Consider the following 16456-nt stretch of genomic DNA (forward strand, 5'->3'; position numbering starts at 1 on the left):
GATGGTTTTATATATAAGTAGTCTAATGATTAAGTATATTAGCGATAATAATTAGTCAATATGAATTCAAGCAAAGTATTTCTTTCAAAAATTTCTGTAGCCTAAGGATTTAACATTGAAATCCAAACTACTGGTGGTAAAATCGATAACGCAGCCTTGATAATACATTGAAATCCAAACTACTAGGTGATGCCTAAAACTTCAGAACATATTTTCTGTTTGTAGAGAAGATAATGACAGCGAAAGATGTCATGATTTTTGATTTGAGTATATGAAAACATGCAGAATAATGAAAGAAACATGAAGAATAAGAAGTATTGTTATTATTATGAACTAGTTCAACTAGAACTACTTATATTACATATCCAGTTTAACCAAAGTTATGACTGAATGAATTCTGGAGCTGATGATGAGAACAAACTACATTTATATACGAACTACTACATGATTAATGAATGACAATGTTGACTTACGACATTAATGAATGACAATGTTTGACTTACGACATTTTTCTTAAATGTATAATCTTTTCCATGGATTTACACTTGCTTACTTGCTTAGTTTTTGATATGTTGATGTAGTATGAGACCGATGGTCGTGACGCAAGTGGAAATGTTGGGTGTATTAGGTCCATATGCGACGTTCATATGCAAGTTCTTTCGTTTTCTCCTTATCGCGCATAACCAAAAGTGAAAGTAGAGTAGGTAGGAGAATATACATGCTTGTTATTAAATCTGATTTATCCGTTTGTGCTTTAACGGGTGATAGGGATGTTAAGAGAGGCAAACGAACATCAATGTGGAAAGCTATATATCTCTTATGTCAAGAGTTTGGTGCCAGTAACAGAGACGAGAGGAAAGCTGAAGCTAAATATTAGTATCTAACTTCAGCTTTCCTGTCAACACCTTCTTGTTGTTTTTAGACGAACTTGCTATCTTGGGCATTTAAAAAAAAATGATCAGAAAGTAAACTATGAGATAGCAAAACGAACGATTTAGGGTAATTTACACAATCAAATTTAACAAGACAATAGTAAAAGATATCGAAGTCAACCTTATGAGTCGCTTTACATCTTCAGACGACAAACAATAAGGGTAAACTTACAGTCATGATCTCAAAATCTGATTGATTTTTTTTTATCCCTTTTACATGTCTTTAACTTGGTTACAAATTAGAATAGGAGATCAAAGAACAAATACCAGGATTTGTTTGACTTGAGATCTTGATTCTCATATCTGGAGATCGTCTATGGATAGCTCATTTGCAGACAGGAGCTTCAGTTTCTGTGGGACACAAGAAGATAAATTACTTCAACTGAGAGGTTTATTCATAGTTTAACCAAATCTCCGAATGTGAAGTATGTGTGTAATGCTTACCGTTATGAACTGTGGAGGATCATCGAGGCTTGTGGACCCGAGGATTACTTCTCTTTTGAGTTTCGTGGTTAGTTTGTGACATACTTTTAACTGAAAAAACAAACAAATAGCTCAGTAAGAAGAGAGATCATCATGCATCTTGATTATATGGTTTGCTTATAGTTCCCAACAGTAAGATTGTTTTTTTCTTTAGCCTCTTACCTCTGATCTTGTCGCTCCACCAACAATAAACACAAATATTCGCTGTCCCATCTTTCTGAAATCGCTAGACGCATGTCTCAACACCGAATCACTGCAAGAAGGAAAAATAGTTTAAGATTAGAAGTTTGCTTTTCGCTTTCTGAAATAAGGTGGCAAGAAGTGGATTCTTCAAATGAACAATGAGGGGCGTGTTTTAACTCAAACTCCTGCAAAAAAGCTAAGAAGTTCAGTTTACCTTGAGTATCCATCATCTGAGCCACGAGGTTTAGCCCAAGTTGGTGTGCGTCTTGATCTCATGGACTGAGCAGCTTGACCTTGATTACTACTTGCTGATGAAGAAAGCGAGGTTGATCCGTGGAAACTCGGGCTCGGGTCGTTCATACATGGGTAATCCTCTTTCGGCAATTCTCCTTTGCCAAGCTTCTCTATGAGTTCCTGCAAAATTCCAACAAATGGAACTTTTGTGATGCTAAAAAATCTTTGAGTAATGCTCCATGCGAAGTTCAAGGGCGGTGACGAAGTGCACCTCAACCATGGGGTAAAAACGAGATAGCTGCCATGCTGCTTCCTCTTGGCGCTCTTTCCTGACAGCTCGTTTCTTCTGCAGCCCCATTAACAAAGAATGTTTAGGAAGATTCACACACATTATGGAACATTCAGAGATAAGATGTTACCTTGTGGAGATCAAACTTCAAAGTGAAACCTCCCGGAGTGTTCTTTTTAGCATCGACGGCTGAACCAAGCAATCTCATATTATTCACAGCGCTCATGTCGTCAGAAGGGAGTTTTGCCAGCTAGAAACAAAAGGAATAAAGCCTTAGATGGGGTGGATAGAACCAAACAAAGATCCAAGAAACGTTAATCCCACCAAGTTACCTTCATTAGATTTTGACCTTTTTCCCCTTCGAATTTTTCAGGGTAAATTGTTGCGAGGATCATCAGCAGGCGTAACTTACCTTCACGACTTGCCTCCTGTACAGAAGTTCGAAAATACATATAGGTCAACAGCTCAATATCTCATGGAATATTACAGTACACCAACAACTATTAACTAGATGCAAACCTCTTGAGTACTCAAATATTTTATCACATCTTTCATCCCAGCATCACCAAAGACAAGGTCTTGTTCAAGTTGTCCAAGCTCCCGAAGTCCCTGCTCTCTGATAAGGTTGTTGATTTTTCTAGCAATCTGCAACGATAACAAAAGTTACATGAATTCGACGCTCAGACAAAAAAAAAAAAAAAATAATGAAAAGCCAAAAAAAACGACAAATTTGGATAGCTCTTTAGATACAATATCTGGGTAATGTCAATTACATGATGCACATGTATAGAGTAATTGTGTCTTGTGTCTTGCACCCCTAAAGTTGAACTTTCTAAGAGTTACAGAATACAAACTAGAGGCATATAACATTTGAACTGGAGGTGGATGCAACAAGAAAAGACAAGGGGGCGTTGCTCATAACTAAGGAACTACCTCCACATGGAGAGACAGCTTGTCAATTTGTTCACTGTATTGTGGCAATGCTTGAACCATCTTCTGCAAATCCCTCGTGGAAAATTCACTTCCCTCTCTAAAAATAAGAAACGAAGAAAATTACTAAATAGCAGAGAACAAAGAGAGTACTTCTCCAATCAAATAAAGTATTCACCCTAGATTAACGCTGAGTTATGTCAGAGTATGATCAAACTGAAAAACAAGCAGACATACAGTAAAATCTGGTTCTATCAGTTCAGGGGAAGTGCAATATACGCTGCCAAAGTAAAAGTAATACCCACCTCTTACCATGCTGAAGCTGAGCGGCTTTGTTTTTCGATAAGAAATTGGTCATCTTGTCATGCAATCTTTCACTAGCCTGATGGAAAACGCAGGTCAAAAGGATTCACTTTTTTCCATTATCAACGAGAAATATACCTAGGTATAACACTCACATCTGCTATATGTGCATGTCGAAGCTCTAGCCAAATAGGATCGTGTTCCTCCAAGAGCACATCTTTCTTCTCTGGTTGTCCACCTGACTTGCTTGGAATCTAAAAGCTAAAGGAAATCAAATGGAGTATCCAGGACGAGAGAGCCACCAAAAATACACAATAACTTATACAGCAAAGAGTTGAACTTACCACGTGTACATATTTGTTTCCGTCCATATTCAGTAAATCATGGCACATAGCATCATAAGTCCACTCATGTATAATAGGGGCAATCTAGACATTCAAAACAAGTAAATGCTGCTAATCATATACCAATGTAGAGGAGGAAGCACGAACACCATAAGTAGATGAATGCAATCTTGATTAATAAAATTAACAAATGAAAGACCCATCAAATGCAAAAACAGTACTAAACCTGATCTATGGATCTGTCGAGGATGAGTAGCTCACACGTTTCAGTCTGTGGGAAATTTTCAATCGACTGTTTGTGTTTTGCTAGACAGTTCCAGATTCCAGCTGCTAGCTTCGTGGGAATTAAATCGCGCATAGTTGTCATTGTCGATGCGTCAAGTGACTTTGCAGCGCGGTATCGTACTGTTGGAAATTCCTGTAAAATCCAAAATGATTCAGAAGAGTCATATCCTGAATCCCTGATAATAGTCGTTAATCGTGAGAATAATGTTTAGTACCCGCAGTGAAGCAAAGACTGTGGCAATTCGAGAAGCCATCACATTTAAGCACGCATCGCCCTTTCGAGAAGTTTCCTCATCACCGAAAAGATCCTCTAGAGCTCTCTCATGATCGGTGATGAAACCCTGAATTAATTATTGTTTTTGTCATCTGCGACTCTCTTTCACATTATGAAACATACAACGACAACATGATACCACAGGTTATACCTGGCTATCGATAGCAAAGAACTCCAAGTTCATCTGCAAAAATGAAAATCAATAGTACGTTATCTATATGGATACTATCATAGCTATTTAACGCATACACTAAAGTAATTAAATTGAATAGAAACAATCAGAATACACTAGAAAGTGTGATTTTTCTGCAATATACACCTCTCTCAATGCTCCAATCCGAGGTAATACACTCGAATCTTTTTTTATGTGACCAACCAGCTCCTTGGAAACCGGGGAACTGAAGAAAACAAATGCCCTTCACAGAGAGGAATAAAGAAAAAAAAAATCAGTGTTACAAAGAAACTGTCTTCAGGATATATCTGATAACTAAGAGGGAATCATCTCCTTACTTCTTGTACAATGGTGATTTCCCAGACATGTCTGACAAGAACATGATGACGCTGATGATACACAATCAAAGAGTTATATAAGATGAAATAGCGAATGACACAATTTTGAGCGCAGCTAAGGAACAACAAAAGATAAATTACTTCTCTTTAGTTGGCTGGATGAAGTAAATGGCATCCATTGAAGGTAGAGGTTGTCTTCGTCTAAAAATGTCTTCAACCACTACATAGAAATGATACATCACACTCAATTAAGTTATTCCCCGATAAAGCATCATAACCAAAATTTTCACACAATAAAGCACTTAATTCTCACATGAAACTCCTTCTTGTGTGATATCAGCCATTTTGCAGGCGTAGGACATTATCTTGACAGTAAGTTTGTCCATGATTAGTACCTAAATGCAACAATAAAGGAAAAAAAAAAGAAACTTAGCAGAAAAATAGGTATCAACCTTAAACCCAATAACATTATCTGGCCAGCCCACGGGGAAGGAAGCACACGTAAACATACCTTCCAGGTGGATTTTGAGCTCCCTGTCTTCGCAGATCTAAGCATCTCATACAAGAGTCCTGGGAAATAACGAAGCGCAAAAGATCAGATAAAACCTCACAAAAGCATAGAAGAAAACTATAGCGCCTTAAGAGGAAACAAGCAATGATAACAGCCAAAGCCTGAAGAAAATATAGAGCCAAGGATGCATAACATGTAATAGTAATACACTACCGATAACTCTACAATGTGACTACAATTAAACGAACTCAAAGCCTAGGAATACACCATAACATAATCAATCCTTTCATCGTCTTTATCACAGACATACAAAAGTTTCCTCCTTGAAGTGTCCATAAACATGATTTGGTAAACTACATCAGCATTTTTTTTAGCTCTAGCCACTAGCCTCGTCAAACAACCATGCGGGTCAACAAATCTAAGTAGATCCACAATTTGCTACAACTCGCAGATCCACCACCAGCATAATACCGATTCATAAACCTCGTCTTAATCTAAAATTCTAAGATTTGAGCACAAATCATCATTATAACAAGCAACAGCTTTCCCAATGTTTCAATTCCGCTACAAGTCTTAGCCATTGAACTCGCGTATTCTCTTCGGACAAACCAATTAAAAAAACCTCAAAAAAAAAAAATCTAAACTTTATCGTTCTCATGAAGCGTAGAAACCAGAATCAAAACGAAACGATACGACTAAAATGGATACTCCACATAACCCGGAACCAAAAATAAATCACGTGAATCCAGAAATTAAATCGACAAGTCAATTCGAATCAACGAGAGTCAATACAGATTCAATCCAACAAAAATCAAAATAGAGAGAAAGAGAACTCACGTTCGCGTGTAATCTGCCGGAAATTCTTGTAGTCGGCGGCCTGAGACGACGAATCGGAATCGGAGTACGACATGGCTGCGATCTACAAGCTTCTGACTCCGGTCAATATCTCCGATCGACGAATCGAACAAAAAGGTCGACCAGAGACAAAGAGAGAGAGATTGAAGATCGCGAACGACAAATGACGAGGCGAAGACCGATGAAGAGAAAGCTACCTTTTTTTTATTTTTATAATAACTAAATTAAAATTATTTTTAACTAAATTCTCTGTTTCGAAAACCGCGGTGGCTGGTGAAGATAAAGTTTAGACCGTGTTGACCCGAACCGGCGGTTTGAATCGGTAAATCGAACTTTCGATTTGGACCGGGTCTTTTTGACCAACGTGCCCCTACAATCGCTGCTGCTGTGTTTGACGTGATGAGACCGTTAACCAACGTTTAAATGTTTGTGGACCTCCTAATTACTTCTGTAAATGTTACTTATACGTCAATTGATTTAATTCATTTTCGTGCGAAACTCTATAAAATTTTAATTAAATAATTACGTCAATATTTATTATTTTTGGTAGTTTCACTCTTTTTCAAACACAAGCGTCACCTGTGGCTTCTTTCAGTTTCAGTTTTAGGTAGTTGGGCTAGATTTTAATCATTCCAGGCTCCAATATTTGATTAGTTAACTTTGAGTTTAGGCGTTCAGGTCCAACGAAAAGCATAAGTTATCTATTCCACTCTAATGGGCTCACGCGGTCCCCAAGAACTGTTTATGAGCCCAATGTGTGGATTATCTTAATGATGTACATGAGTCAATAAATGTCTCCAATGGTCGTTTTTTAATAAATGCACTTTGTGACCCAATGGATCACTTTTTGACAAGTTTCAAGCTCATTCACATGAAAACGCACTATTGGAATTATCTATCCACTCTCCTTGTATTATATCTGATCCTTCCGTCTTTAGTTTACTTCATCACATGATACCTTATCTCTAACACAAGAAGACCATTGTGAAAGAAAGAGAAACCAAGCTAATGCCCTTTCACCTTGTAAGCAACATGGTTCTTTCTTTCAGACAGGAAGATGGGCCAGTAAAAGACATGAAAATTGAAAGTAATCAACCATTTGTTTTCTCCAAAAAAAAGTAATAAACCATTTGCCTCTAGTTCTTTTTTTTTTAAAATTATACAGAGGTATCGTGATCCTACAGAAATGATCCAGACTACTCACATATTGTCACGTGTCGGTCCTCTGTCAGTGGCGATACCGAAATGTTAATTCCCCAATTCGAACCCAGGTGGCGATACTCACAGCTGTAAGCCCTTTACCACTAGAGCTAGAAGTTTCGGTTCATTTGCCTCTAGTTCAGCATTGTTTTATGTAAAAAAGTAACACCCAAGGAGATGTTGGAACCAAATTTTATAGAACTTTATGGCTGAGTAAAATGTTGATTTCTGTAATGATTTTTTAAACATTGTCTACCTTATATTATCGTTTCCATCACGCTTGTGTTCCGTTTTTTCAATCAAGATTTTGATAGTCTTACAAGAGAGAGTGAAACTGATAAGATACAAACAAAGATTTTACAGTCTTGCTCAATCTTTCAACCAATGTAACGTTTTTTATATATCATTGGTTGTTGCTGAGATCTAAAACAAGTATGATACAACAGCATCTATGGAGTCTTATGTACAAAGTGATATACAAGAATCCAAATAACACACTTCTCACAACTCATAAAAGTTTACTCTCTAGATACTAAATACATGTTCTTCTCCTGACCTCTGATCAATATGTGTGATCCATCTCCTCTTACTCTTCTCAATCTTCCCCGAGTTCCTAGCCGCCACATGAGCAATCTCAATACCTCCGGTGACCGGAAGAGTCACCGTTCTAACAACTTCCCTCTCTCTCAAAGCCCTTCTCCAGCTAAAACCCGAAGAGCTTCTCGAATACCCGTTTCTACAAACCACAACCGCTCCTCTGCTTCCAAACGCAGCGTTCCTCAACGCACCCGCTGCAAACTCCTTGTTCCGCCAGTCCACGACCAAGAAATCTATCCCTTGTATCTCCTTCATCGCCATCTCGGGCTCTTCGGCGATGATCGTCTTCGGTAAGTTCAAGGGAGATGAAGATTCTTGGATGGCTTGGAGATAAGCTGATTCCGATCTTGCGTTTTGTACGATGCATACGTGTTTCGCGTTTGCGTGTTGGCTCGCGACGTTTAAGCCGATACTCGAGGCTATTGCGTCTCCGTATGACCATGTCTCGACGATTAGCTTCGCGTTCCATCCGGCCGCCATCGCTGATATTAGCTCCGCCGCGTCAGGTGTTTCAAGATTCTCGCACTGGAGATTAGAAAAAAAAACAAAACATAAACGTAAGAGATCGTTAAAAGAGCGAATCAAGAATTCAAGAATGATATATAAGACATAGAACGTACCGATTTAACGGTGTCTAAGTAAGCCTTAGATGCAGTCTCCGGAGACCAAACCAACTTCATTTCTTCTTCTTCTTTGTCTTCTTTCTCTCGTTTCTTGGGATCTTCGTGTTGTTTGTGTTTAGCCTAATGAATGTTACTTTTTATAGAAGACTTTGACGACAAGGAAAGTCTCGTTTCGTCTTTTTATTGGGTGGAGACTTGGCTATGGCCCATGTATTTTAGCTCTAATTTTGAATTTAGCCCCAATATTATTGAATTAATCAAGTACATCCAAAATTAACTGTTTACTTATCCTTAATTGGAATATAAATAACAATAAAATTTCAAAATGAGCCTAGATAATGCATATATGAATAGCTAACTGAGACAGATAGTGTAGTTTTATTCAAAAAAAATCTTTTTAAGGGTGAGATTTAGAAACTGTGTAATATGTGGGGCTGATAGATAATTTTAAAAAGATGATTTGTTTTGTTATTCCCCCTTCTAAAGATAGGGTTGTGTTGTTGACACGATTCCAGGGGAAGATGTATATAGGCTTTAGAGTTGGATTATAACGAGATCTAAACTAACTAGTCTATATTTAGTCCAAAGCGGTTTATCTACTGCTTTTTGTTTGTTAAGTAACTTTCGAATATTTCATTTGGCTTCTATAATATTCTCCAATACTAAATGATATTATGCTAAGTACCATTCTTAGTGAATTGACTTGCTATTGTAAGATTACCTAACTAAAACCATAATCACTTGGCACTTGGTTAGTTTAACAAAATTGGAATGTTCTCCCTTTTAGTATATTGTTTGTGATTGGGTTATTGTGCAGTTGAATGATTCTTTAAGATAATGTCTGTTCTTTGTTAAATATAATAGATAATGTCTCATTGATCGTTGATAAGTAGTGCTGGATACTTTTCATCGAGTGATAATGGAGATTGTCAAAGATAATGCATAACAAGTGAATCACATTTCAAAGTACACTAAAGAAAGATAAAGCATAGAACTCAAACATGTGAGTTTTATTCAAGTGGGAGGAAGGTGCCTTTTAAATCACATGATGATATCATATGCTATATACATTGATGGTGACCAATGCATTTAATCTATTGTCTTTGAGCCCCATGGATCCATTGATGGTGACCAATGCGTTTAACATATTGTCTTTGTGCCCCATAGATCCAAATATGTGGGACAAATATAAGCTTTTTATGATTCCTATGTCACTTTGAAAACGACTCTACAGGCTGTGGTTTAAAGAAATATTAGGTCATGTTTATTCCTTTTTTACACCACTTTCTCAAACTTAATCATTTGTTGTATGGTGGAATTAAATATTTTAAGCAATTGGTTTTCCAATTTAACATTTATTTTCCGTCATCTGATAACATAAAACTAATAAAGGGAAACTTATAAAAACAAAATAGAATACAAACGGCTGTCGTGAAGTATCGACACTAGAGTCAAACGGCTAAACACACGAGATACAATCCAAACAAGGGAAACTTACACAAACACACGAGATACAATCCAAACAAGGGAAACTTACACAAAACTAGACGTTTTATACCGAACAAGTTTTGACGAAACTGCAAAATTGAAGTTGACAACAATGACCACCAAGAAGTAGACACGACACTACTAAGCTCAAAAGATGAACCATACAAGCATACACCCAAGGAAGAAGAAAATATAATGCCAGAGAAATTTGCGGCGAATAACGAGATAAAAATAACGATTAACAACCATTTAAAGAACACCAAACGAGGATGAAAATAACGAGGGAGAAGAAAACCTTATGCTAGAGGAATTAGCCGCGATAAAAAGAACGAACATAACGATTAACAACAATAAAAGAACACCAAACGAGGATCTATCGGGGTAGGCAAAATATTTATAATTTTTTTTATCTGATTCATTATTCATTTCGATATAAACAGAAAAGTCTGAATATCCATAATTTTATGAATCAAACCAAATAGCTAATTACTAATATGCAATATCTGTAAAAAACGAAAAAAGTCACAAATACTAAAAATTTAAATTATCTGATACAGTCCATTATATACATATTATATATATATCCATATATTTAAAAAATATTATATATATAACTGTTTAAATATTATATTTTATATAAGTTTTACAATATATTTATTCAATTAATTTTTATATCAGTTATTATAATTTTTAAAAATAACTAATTCTCATTTTGTAATAAAATATTATTATTTTATATTATTTTGAATTTTTATTTATTTACATGGATCGAAATCGAATCGGATATCCAGAACATTTATGTTGGATGATTAATGATTCGAGAGACTAAAGATATAATTGGGCCAGGCTTACATAAATTAAACGGGCCTTAAATCTTGTAATGCCGTATGGCCCATATCGATGCTTCTTTCGTCTAAAAGCTGAAAACGCCACCACATACACTCCAATCTCAAAGTCGCTGTACAGAAGAAAAAGCAAAGAGCTCATTTTATACACACAGAGAGAACTCCAGACCCGGAATCTAACCCGAAAACCCGGAAAATCGAGAAAAATGGGCAAGGACGGCCTGAGCGACGACCAGGTGTCATCGATGAAGGAGGCCTTCACGCTCTTCGACACCAACGGCGACGGCAAAATCGCGCCGACCGAGCTCGGGATCCTCATGCGATCGCTCGGCGGGAACCCGACCCAAGCCCAGCTGAAATCAATCACCGCCTCCGAAAACCTAACCGCTCCGTTCGATTTCGACCGGTTTTTGGATCTCATGGCGAAGCACCTGAAGACGGAGCCTTTCGATCGCCAGCTCCGCGACGCCTTCAAGGTGCTCGACAAGGAAGGCACTGGGTTCGTGGCAGTGGCGGATCTGAGGCATATCTTGACAAGTATCGGGGAGAAGCTGGAGCCTAACGAGTTTGATGAGTGGATCAAGGAGGTGGATGTGGGGTCCGATGGGAAGATCAAGTATGAGGATTTCATTGCCAGGATGGTTGCTAAGTGAGATCTAATTTGCTTTAAAGTTTGAATTTTTTTTTGAAGTTTGGGTTTGTTGACTTGGGATTAGTACTAACTTTACTTTGTTGTTCCCTTTCTAAAGGAAATGTTGTGTGGTGTTGATTCCTACTTTTTTTTTTTTTTTTTAATTCTAAGAATGTTTAATCTCTCGAAAAGTTTCACTCTTGTGCCTTTTTGTTCACTTTTAGCTCTTTTAATGTCAAAATGTGCCTGGTCTGGATTCATGTGTTGGTCTCTTGCTCCGCATCATATAGAACTTCGAATTTGTTTATAAGATATTGTGTTTCTCTTAAGCTTTTTGGTATCCTTCACATGGTGTGGAAGGCTAACCATGTTGTGCTGTTGGATTTTGCTCTTTAGTAAAATGGATAGCATGGAAGTTCCTTACGCCCTGACATTGTAGTTCTTGTCTTGGCCTTGGTTTTTGACTAGGAGATGCTTGGATTCTTGTTATGGTACTTCTTTTATATAGATGGTAAAACTAAACATTACTTTTAGTCTGGTGCTATCATGCAAGTTTCATAATTTGATTAGATGGATTGCATACTCTGTAAATTCTTGTGAATTTTCACTATTTGAACTGTTCGATTTAAATCTCTGATAATAATGATAATAAACACCACTTGACACATAAGCAACAATGATAGCAACATTAGCATCGTAAACTGCGAAGTGACAATACTTGGATCGCCAGATCAAAACAAATCGGTACTCTGACCGTTGAAAGGAAACGTCCCGCCAAAAAGAGATTTGAAAAAAGGAAACAAGAGGAGAATGAAAATCAGTTTACCTGATGAACTGTGATGGTCTTTGTTCTGTTAATATGCTTTCTTGGTTCGGTTTTGGTTTGTAAGTCTAGATCATTGACTTCGAGTTGGCTAGAGTTGGGGTAAGTTAGGGGGACTGAGTGCAAATTACTTGTCTGATGGGTTGTCTCTATGCAGAATTTTTGGATCGTCTTTCATTTAAGAGTGTAGATTTTTCTTGTGATATAAGTCAGTACCTGAGATCAAGATGACTGCATTTTCTAAGGTTCATGCTCAGCAGTCAATTTTTGATTATTATTACTCTCTCGAAGTTGCTTGCAAAGGCTAATGATAAACTGCAGATTGACTTATGACGGCTACAGACAGCTAGTGTGTATTCAAGATCTCTTAGCTTCAAGGGATATAAAATCAACGGTACAATATCTCTATAAACCCATTAAACACTTTCATGTTTGTTGAAATGATCCGTTCATTGTTGTGCTCTTGACTCTTGTTGTAGATGGTGGGGGAAAACGAAATGAACATGAGCAAACCAACTTCCCCATTTGAACCAGACCAGAGCCATATGGAAAAACATGTATGTTTGGGCAGCTCTTTCGTCAGTTTCACGTTGAGCTATCCACGTTTAGTGCATTTTGGACGTCTTATCAGTGAAGTTGCGTGGGTATATTATGTCATTTATGTGAAACATGGAATAATAGGAAAGAATATGGGATTGCTTCCAGAAACATGTAATAAAATAAGGATCATTTCAGATGGAGGAGACTTGGATACTTTGGTTTCTATGGTGGATAAATAAGGATCTCTGAACTCATTCGCTCATGCAAACATCTTATTCATATCTTTTCTTCCTTTCAAATATTTTTCTGCTTAACTTCTTGTTTTGTTCTGTGAATCTCTCTCGTCTGTGCAGCGATGGGAGGTTGTTTCTCTGTCTCATTGCCATGTGATCAAGTGGTGAATCAAGTCTCCCAATGGTTATGCCTCAAAGAGAGTTACGTTCACAACCTCGCCGAGAATCTAGCGTCACTGGAGAAAGCCATGGGAACTCTCAAGGCTAAGAGAGATGATGTTCAAGGGAGGGTAGACAGAGAAGAGTTTACTGGACATCATCGAAGGCTTGCTCAAGTCCAGGTATGGCTTACGAGTATCCTCACAATGGAAAACCAATATAGTGAGCTTCTTAATACTAGGGACGTTGAGCTTCAAAGGTTGTGTCTCTGTCGATTTTGCTCTAAAAATGTGAAAAAGAGTTATCTTTATGGGAAAAGGGTTATGGTAATGTTGAGGGAGGTAGAGAGTCTTATCCGTCAACAACGAGAATTTGATGCGGTGACTGATGAAACTCCTATAGCGAAGGGTGAAGAGTTGCCTATCCAATCGACAGTGGTAGGTCAGGAAACAATGATTGAAATGGTATGGAACCGCCTGATGGAAGATAGAGTTGGACTTGTTGGTCTGCATGGAATGGGTGGCGTTGGCAAAACCACCCTTCTCATGCAGATCAACAATAGGTTTTCTGAAAGAGGGGGTGGGTTTGATGTTGTGATATGGGTTGTGGTGTCTCAAAATGCAACAGTCCATAAGATTCAAGGGAGCATCGGTGAAAAGCTAGGCCTTGGGGGTAAAGAGTGGGGGGAGAAAAGCGACATGGAGAGAGCCCATGACATCCACAACGTTCTCAGGAGGAAGAAGTTTGTGTTGTTTCTGGATGATATATGGGAGAAAGTGAATTTAAGTACGATTGGAGTCCCATATCCGAGCAAGGTAAATGGAAGCAAAGTAGTATTTACCACTCGCTCTCGAGATGTGTGTGGGCGCATGGGAGTTGATGACCCGATCGAAGTCTGTTGTCTGGACACGGACAAAGCCTGGGATTTGTTCAAAAAGAAAGTCGGAGAACACACACTGGGAAGGCACCCAGACATTCCCGAACTAGCAAAAAAAGTCGCTGGTAAATGCCGTGGCCTACCATTGGCACTTAATGTCATTGGTGAAACCATGGCGAGCAAAAGATCAGTACAAGAGTGGCGTCGAGCAGTTGATGTGTTGACTTCATCTGCGACAGAGTTTTCAGGCGTGGAAGATGAGATTCTTCCGATATTGAAGTATAGCTACGATAGTTTGGATGGCGAGGTGACCAAGTCATGTTTTCTGTATTGCTCTCTGTTTCCTGAAGATTACCTGATTGATAAAGAGAGATTGATAGAGTACTGGATAGGTGAGGGGTTCATTGATGAGAAGGAAGGTAGAGAGATGGCATTGAACCAAGGTTATGATATACTCGGGACCCTTGTCCGTGCATGTTTGTTGTTGGAAGATGACGAGGATGAAAGAGAAGTGAAAATGCATGATGTGGTGCGGGACATGGCCATGTGGATAGCTTCGGATCTAGGAAAGCATAAAGAAAGATGTATCGTACAAGCTCGTGCTGGGTTATGCGAAATACCCAAAGTGAAGAACTGGAAAGATGTAAGAAGAATTTCGTTGATGGGAAATAATATTCAAATCATATCTGAGAGCCCTGACTGTCCTGAACTTACAACCCTCCTCCTTCAAAGAAACCACTCTCTGGAAGAGATATCAGATGGATTCTTTCAGTCTATGCCAAAGCTACTGGTTTTGGATTTATCATATAATGTTCTCAGAGGATTAGGAATGGATATGTGCAATTTGGTTTCCTTGAGATATCTTAACTTGTCATGGACAAAGATATCAGAATTACATTTTGGTTTATACCAGTTGAAAATGCTAACACATCTGAATTTGGAGGAGACGAGGTACCTTGAGCGTTTAGAAGGGATATCAGAATTGTCAAGCTTGAGGACATTGAAACTACGAGATTCCAAAGTGCGGCTAGATACGAGCCTAATGAAGGAGCTGCAGCTCTTACAACATATAGAGTATATAACCGTAAATATCTCGTCAAGTACTTTGGTTGGGGAGACATTGTTCGATGACCCCAGAATGGGAAGATGCATCAAAAAAGTTTGGATTCGCGAGAAAGAGCCAGTAAAAGTAATAGTTTTGCCAGATTTGGATGGTCTCTGTTACATCTCCATAAGGAGTTGTAAAATGTTGGAGGAAATAAAGATAGAGAAGACACCATGGAACAATAGCCTGACAAGTCCATGCTTCTCAAACCTCACTCGAGCAGATATACTATTTTGTAAGGGTCTAAAGGATTTGACGTGGCTGTTGTTCGCTCCAAACCTTACTGTTCTTCAAGTGAATAAAGCAATACAACTAGAGGAGATAATAAGCAAAGAGAAAGCTGAGAGTGTTTTAGAGAATAATATTATTCCTTTCCAGAAACTAGAATTTCTTTACTTGACCGATTTGCCTGAGCTTAAGAGCATCTACTGGAATGCTCTGCCATTTCAACGTCTGAGAGAACTTGACATAGACGGTTGTCCAAAGCTGAGAAAGCTTCCTCTGAATTCGAAAAGCGTCGTCAACGTTGAAGAATTTGTCATATACTGCTGCCATGACAAAGAATGGTTAGAAAGAGTTGAATGGGAGGATGAAGCCACAAGACTCCGTTTCTTACCTTCATGTAACACTCCGGGATTCCAATGATCTGTTGTTCTGTTTCTCTTTTTTTTCTTCTGTAATTGCATACTCTGTTTCACGTAAGCTGTTAATTATGTGGATGTCTTGGATAATTTACTCATTCTCTGTTTCAAACTGTTAATAGTTTTAGTTTGTCCTAAAAAAATCATCATCTATTCCCTTTAACAAAAACAAATATAAGTTACCCCAAGCAAGTTAAGTGTTTTTCTTTTCTTTGCCATATCCGAATCGCCCGATCAAACACATCAGAACCGTTGAAAAGTAACGGTCATAAATTCCCGCACAGAAAAGAAAAACAGATACAAATAAACAGAACAAGAGAGTTCGTCCTATATATTTTTTTCAAAAACAAGAGTTTTTGGATCGGTTTGTCACTGTAGAAAAAAAAAAAAAGATAACTTCCATGGATCCGATTGCTTAGGAGATTGAGTTCGAGATCACTATAGATTGGAGTAAGTTAATGGAACCAAGTGCAGACCATGTGTTTGATTAATTGTCGCTGTGAAAATGTTTTTGAAGCACCTGTGGTCGAGATGACTACTTTTTTCTAAGGTTCATGCTCT

At 38.0% G+C, this 16456-nt stretch overlaps 4 protein-coding genes across 6 annotated transcripts; 2 read left to right on the plus strand and 2 right to left on the minus strand.

The window, feature by feature from the left end:
- Positions 1–955: 955 nt before the first annotated feature.
- Positions 956–6371, minus strand: LOC125578599 (SNARE-interacting protein KEULE). The gene is made up of 21 exons (XM_048741801.1): positions 6116–6371; positions 5279–5337; positions 5081–5162; positions 4909–4987; positions 4768–4818; positions 4577–4673; positions 4409–4441; positions 4199–4324; positions 3925–4116; positions 3699–3782; positions 3510–3608; positions 3357–3433; positions 3055–3151; positions 2641–2766; positions 2454–2549; positions 2252–2371; positions 2104–2178; positions 1813–2012; positions 1578–1668; positions 1377–1466; positions 956–1283 (listed from the first exon to the last, which is right to left on the minus strand). The coding sequence occupies exons 1-21, from the start codon at positions 6186–6188 to the stop codon at positions 1230–1232; spliced, it is 2001 nt and encodes a 666-aa protein (XP_048597758.1). The 5' UTR covers positions 6189–6371; the 3' UTR covers positions 956–1229.
- A 1276-nt stretch (positions 6372–7647) lies between these two features.
- On the minus strand, positions 7648–8713 carry BNAC08G41310D. The gene is made up of 2 exons (XM_048741802.1): positions 8551–8713; positions 7648–8455 (listed from the first exon to the last, which is right to left on the minus strand). Exons 1-2 carry the CDS (start codon positions 8608–8610, stop codon positions 7859–7861), a joined length of 657 nt encoding a protein of 218 aa, XP_048597759.1. The 5' UTR covers positions 8611–8713; the 3' UTR covers positions 7648–7858.
- Positions 8714–11092: 2379 nt separating this feature from the next.
- On the plus strand, positions 11093–11846 carry LOC106401919 (probable calcium-binding protein CML13). The gene has a single exon (XM_048741803.1). It carries the CDS (start codon positions 11093–11095, stop codon positions 11537–11539), a length of 447 nt encoding a protein of 148 aa, XP_048597760.1. The 3' UTR covers positions 11540–11846.
- A 160-nt stretch (positions 11847–12006) lies between these two features.
- LOC106398429 (disease resistance protein RFL1-like) lies at positions 12007–16014 on the plus strand. 3 transcript variants are annotated; one of them, XM_048741800.1, is made up of 4 exons: positions 12007–12585; positions 12662–12734; positions 12820–12897; positions 13234–16014. In XM_048741800.1, exon 4 carries the CDS (start codon positions 13236–13238, stop codon positions 15897–15899), a length of 2664 nt encoding a protein of 887 aa, XP_048597757.1. In that variant the 5' UTR covers positions 12007–12585; positions 12662–12734; positions 12820–12897; positions 13234–13235; the 3' UTR covers positions 15900–16014. The 3 variants fall into 3 exon arrangements, with proteins under 3 accessions (XP_048597757.1, XP_022547213.2, XP_013694439.2); XM_022691492.2 differs by having other exon boundaries at positions 12820–16014; XM_013838985.3 differs by having other exon boundaries at positions 12007–12734; positions 12820–16014.
- Positions 16015–16456: the final 442 nt, after the last annotated feature.

The sequence above is a fragment of the Brassica napus genome, chromosome A9 (assembly GCF_020379485.1).
Source record: "Brassica napus cultivar Da-Ae chromosome A9, Da-Ae, whole genome shotgun sequence".
In the NCBI taxonomy this organism is placed as follows: domain Eukaryota; kingdom Viridiplantae; phylum Streptophyta; class Magnoliopsida; order Brassicales; family Brassicaceae; genus Brassica; species Brassica napus.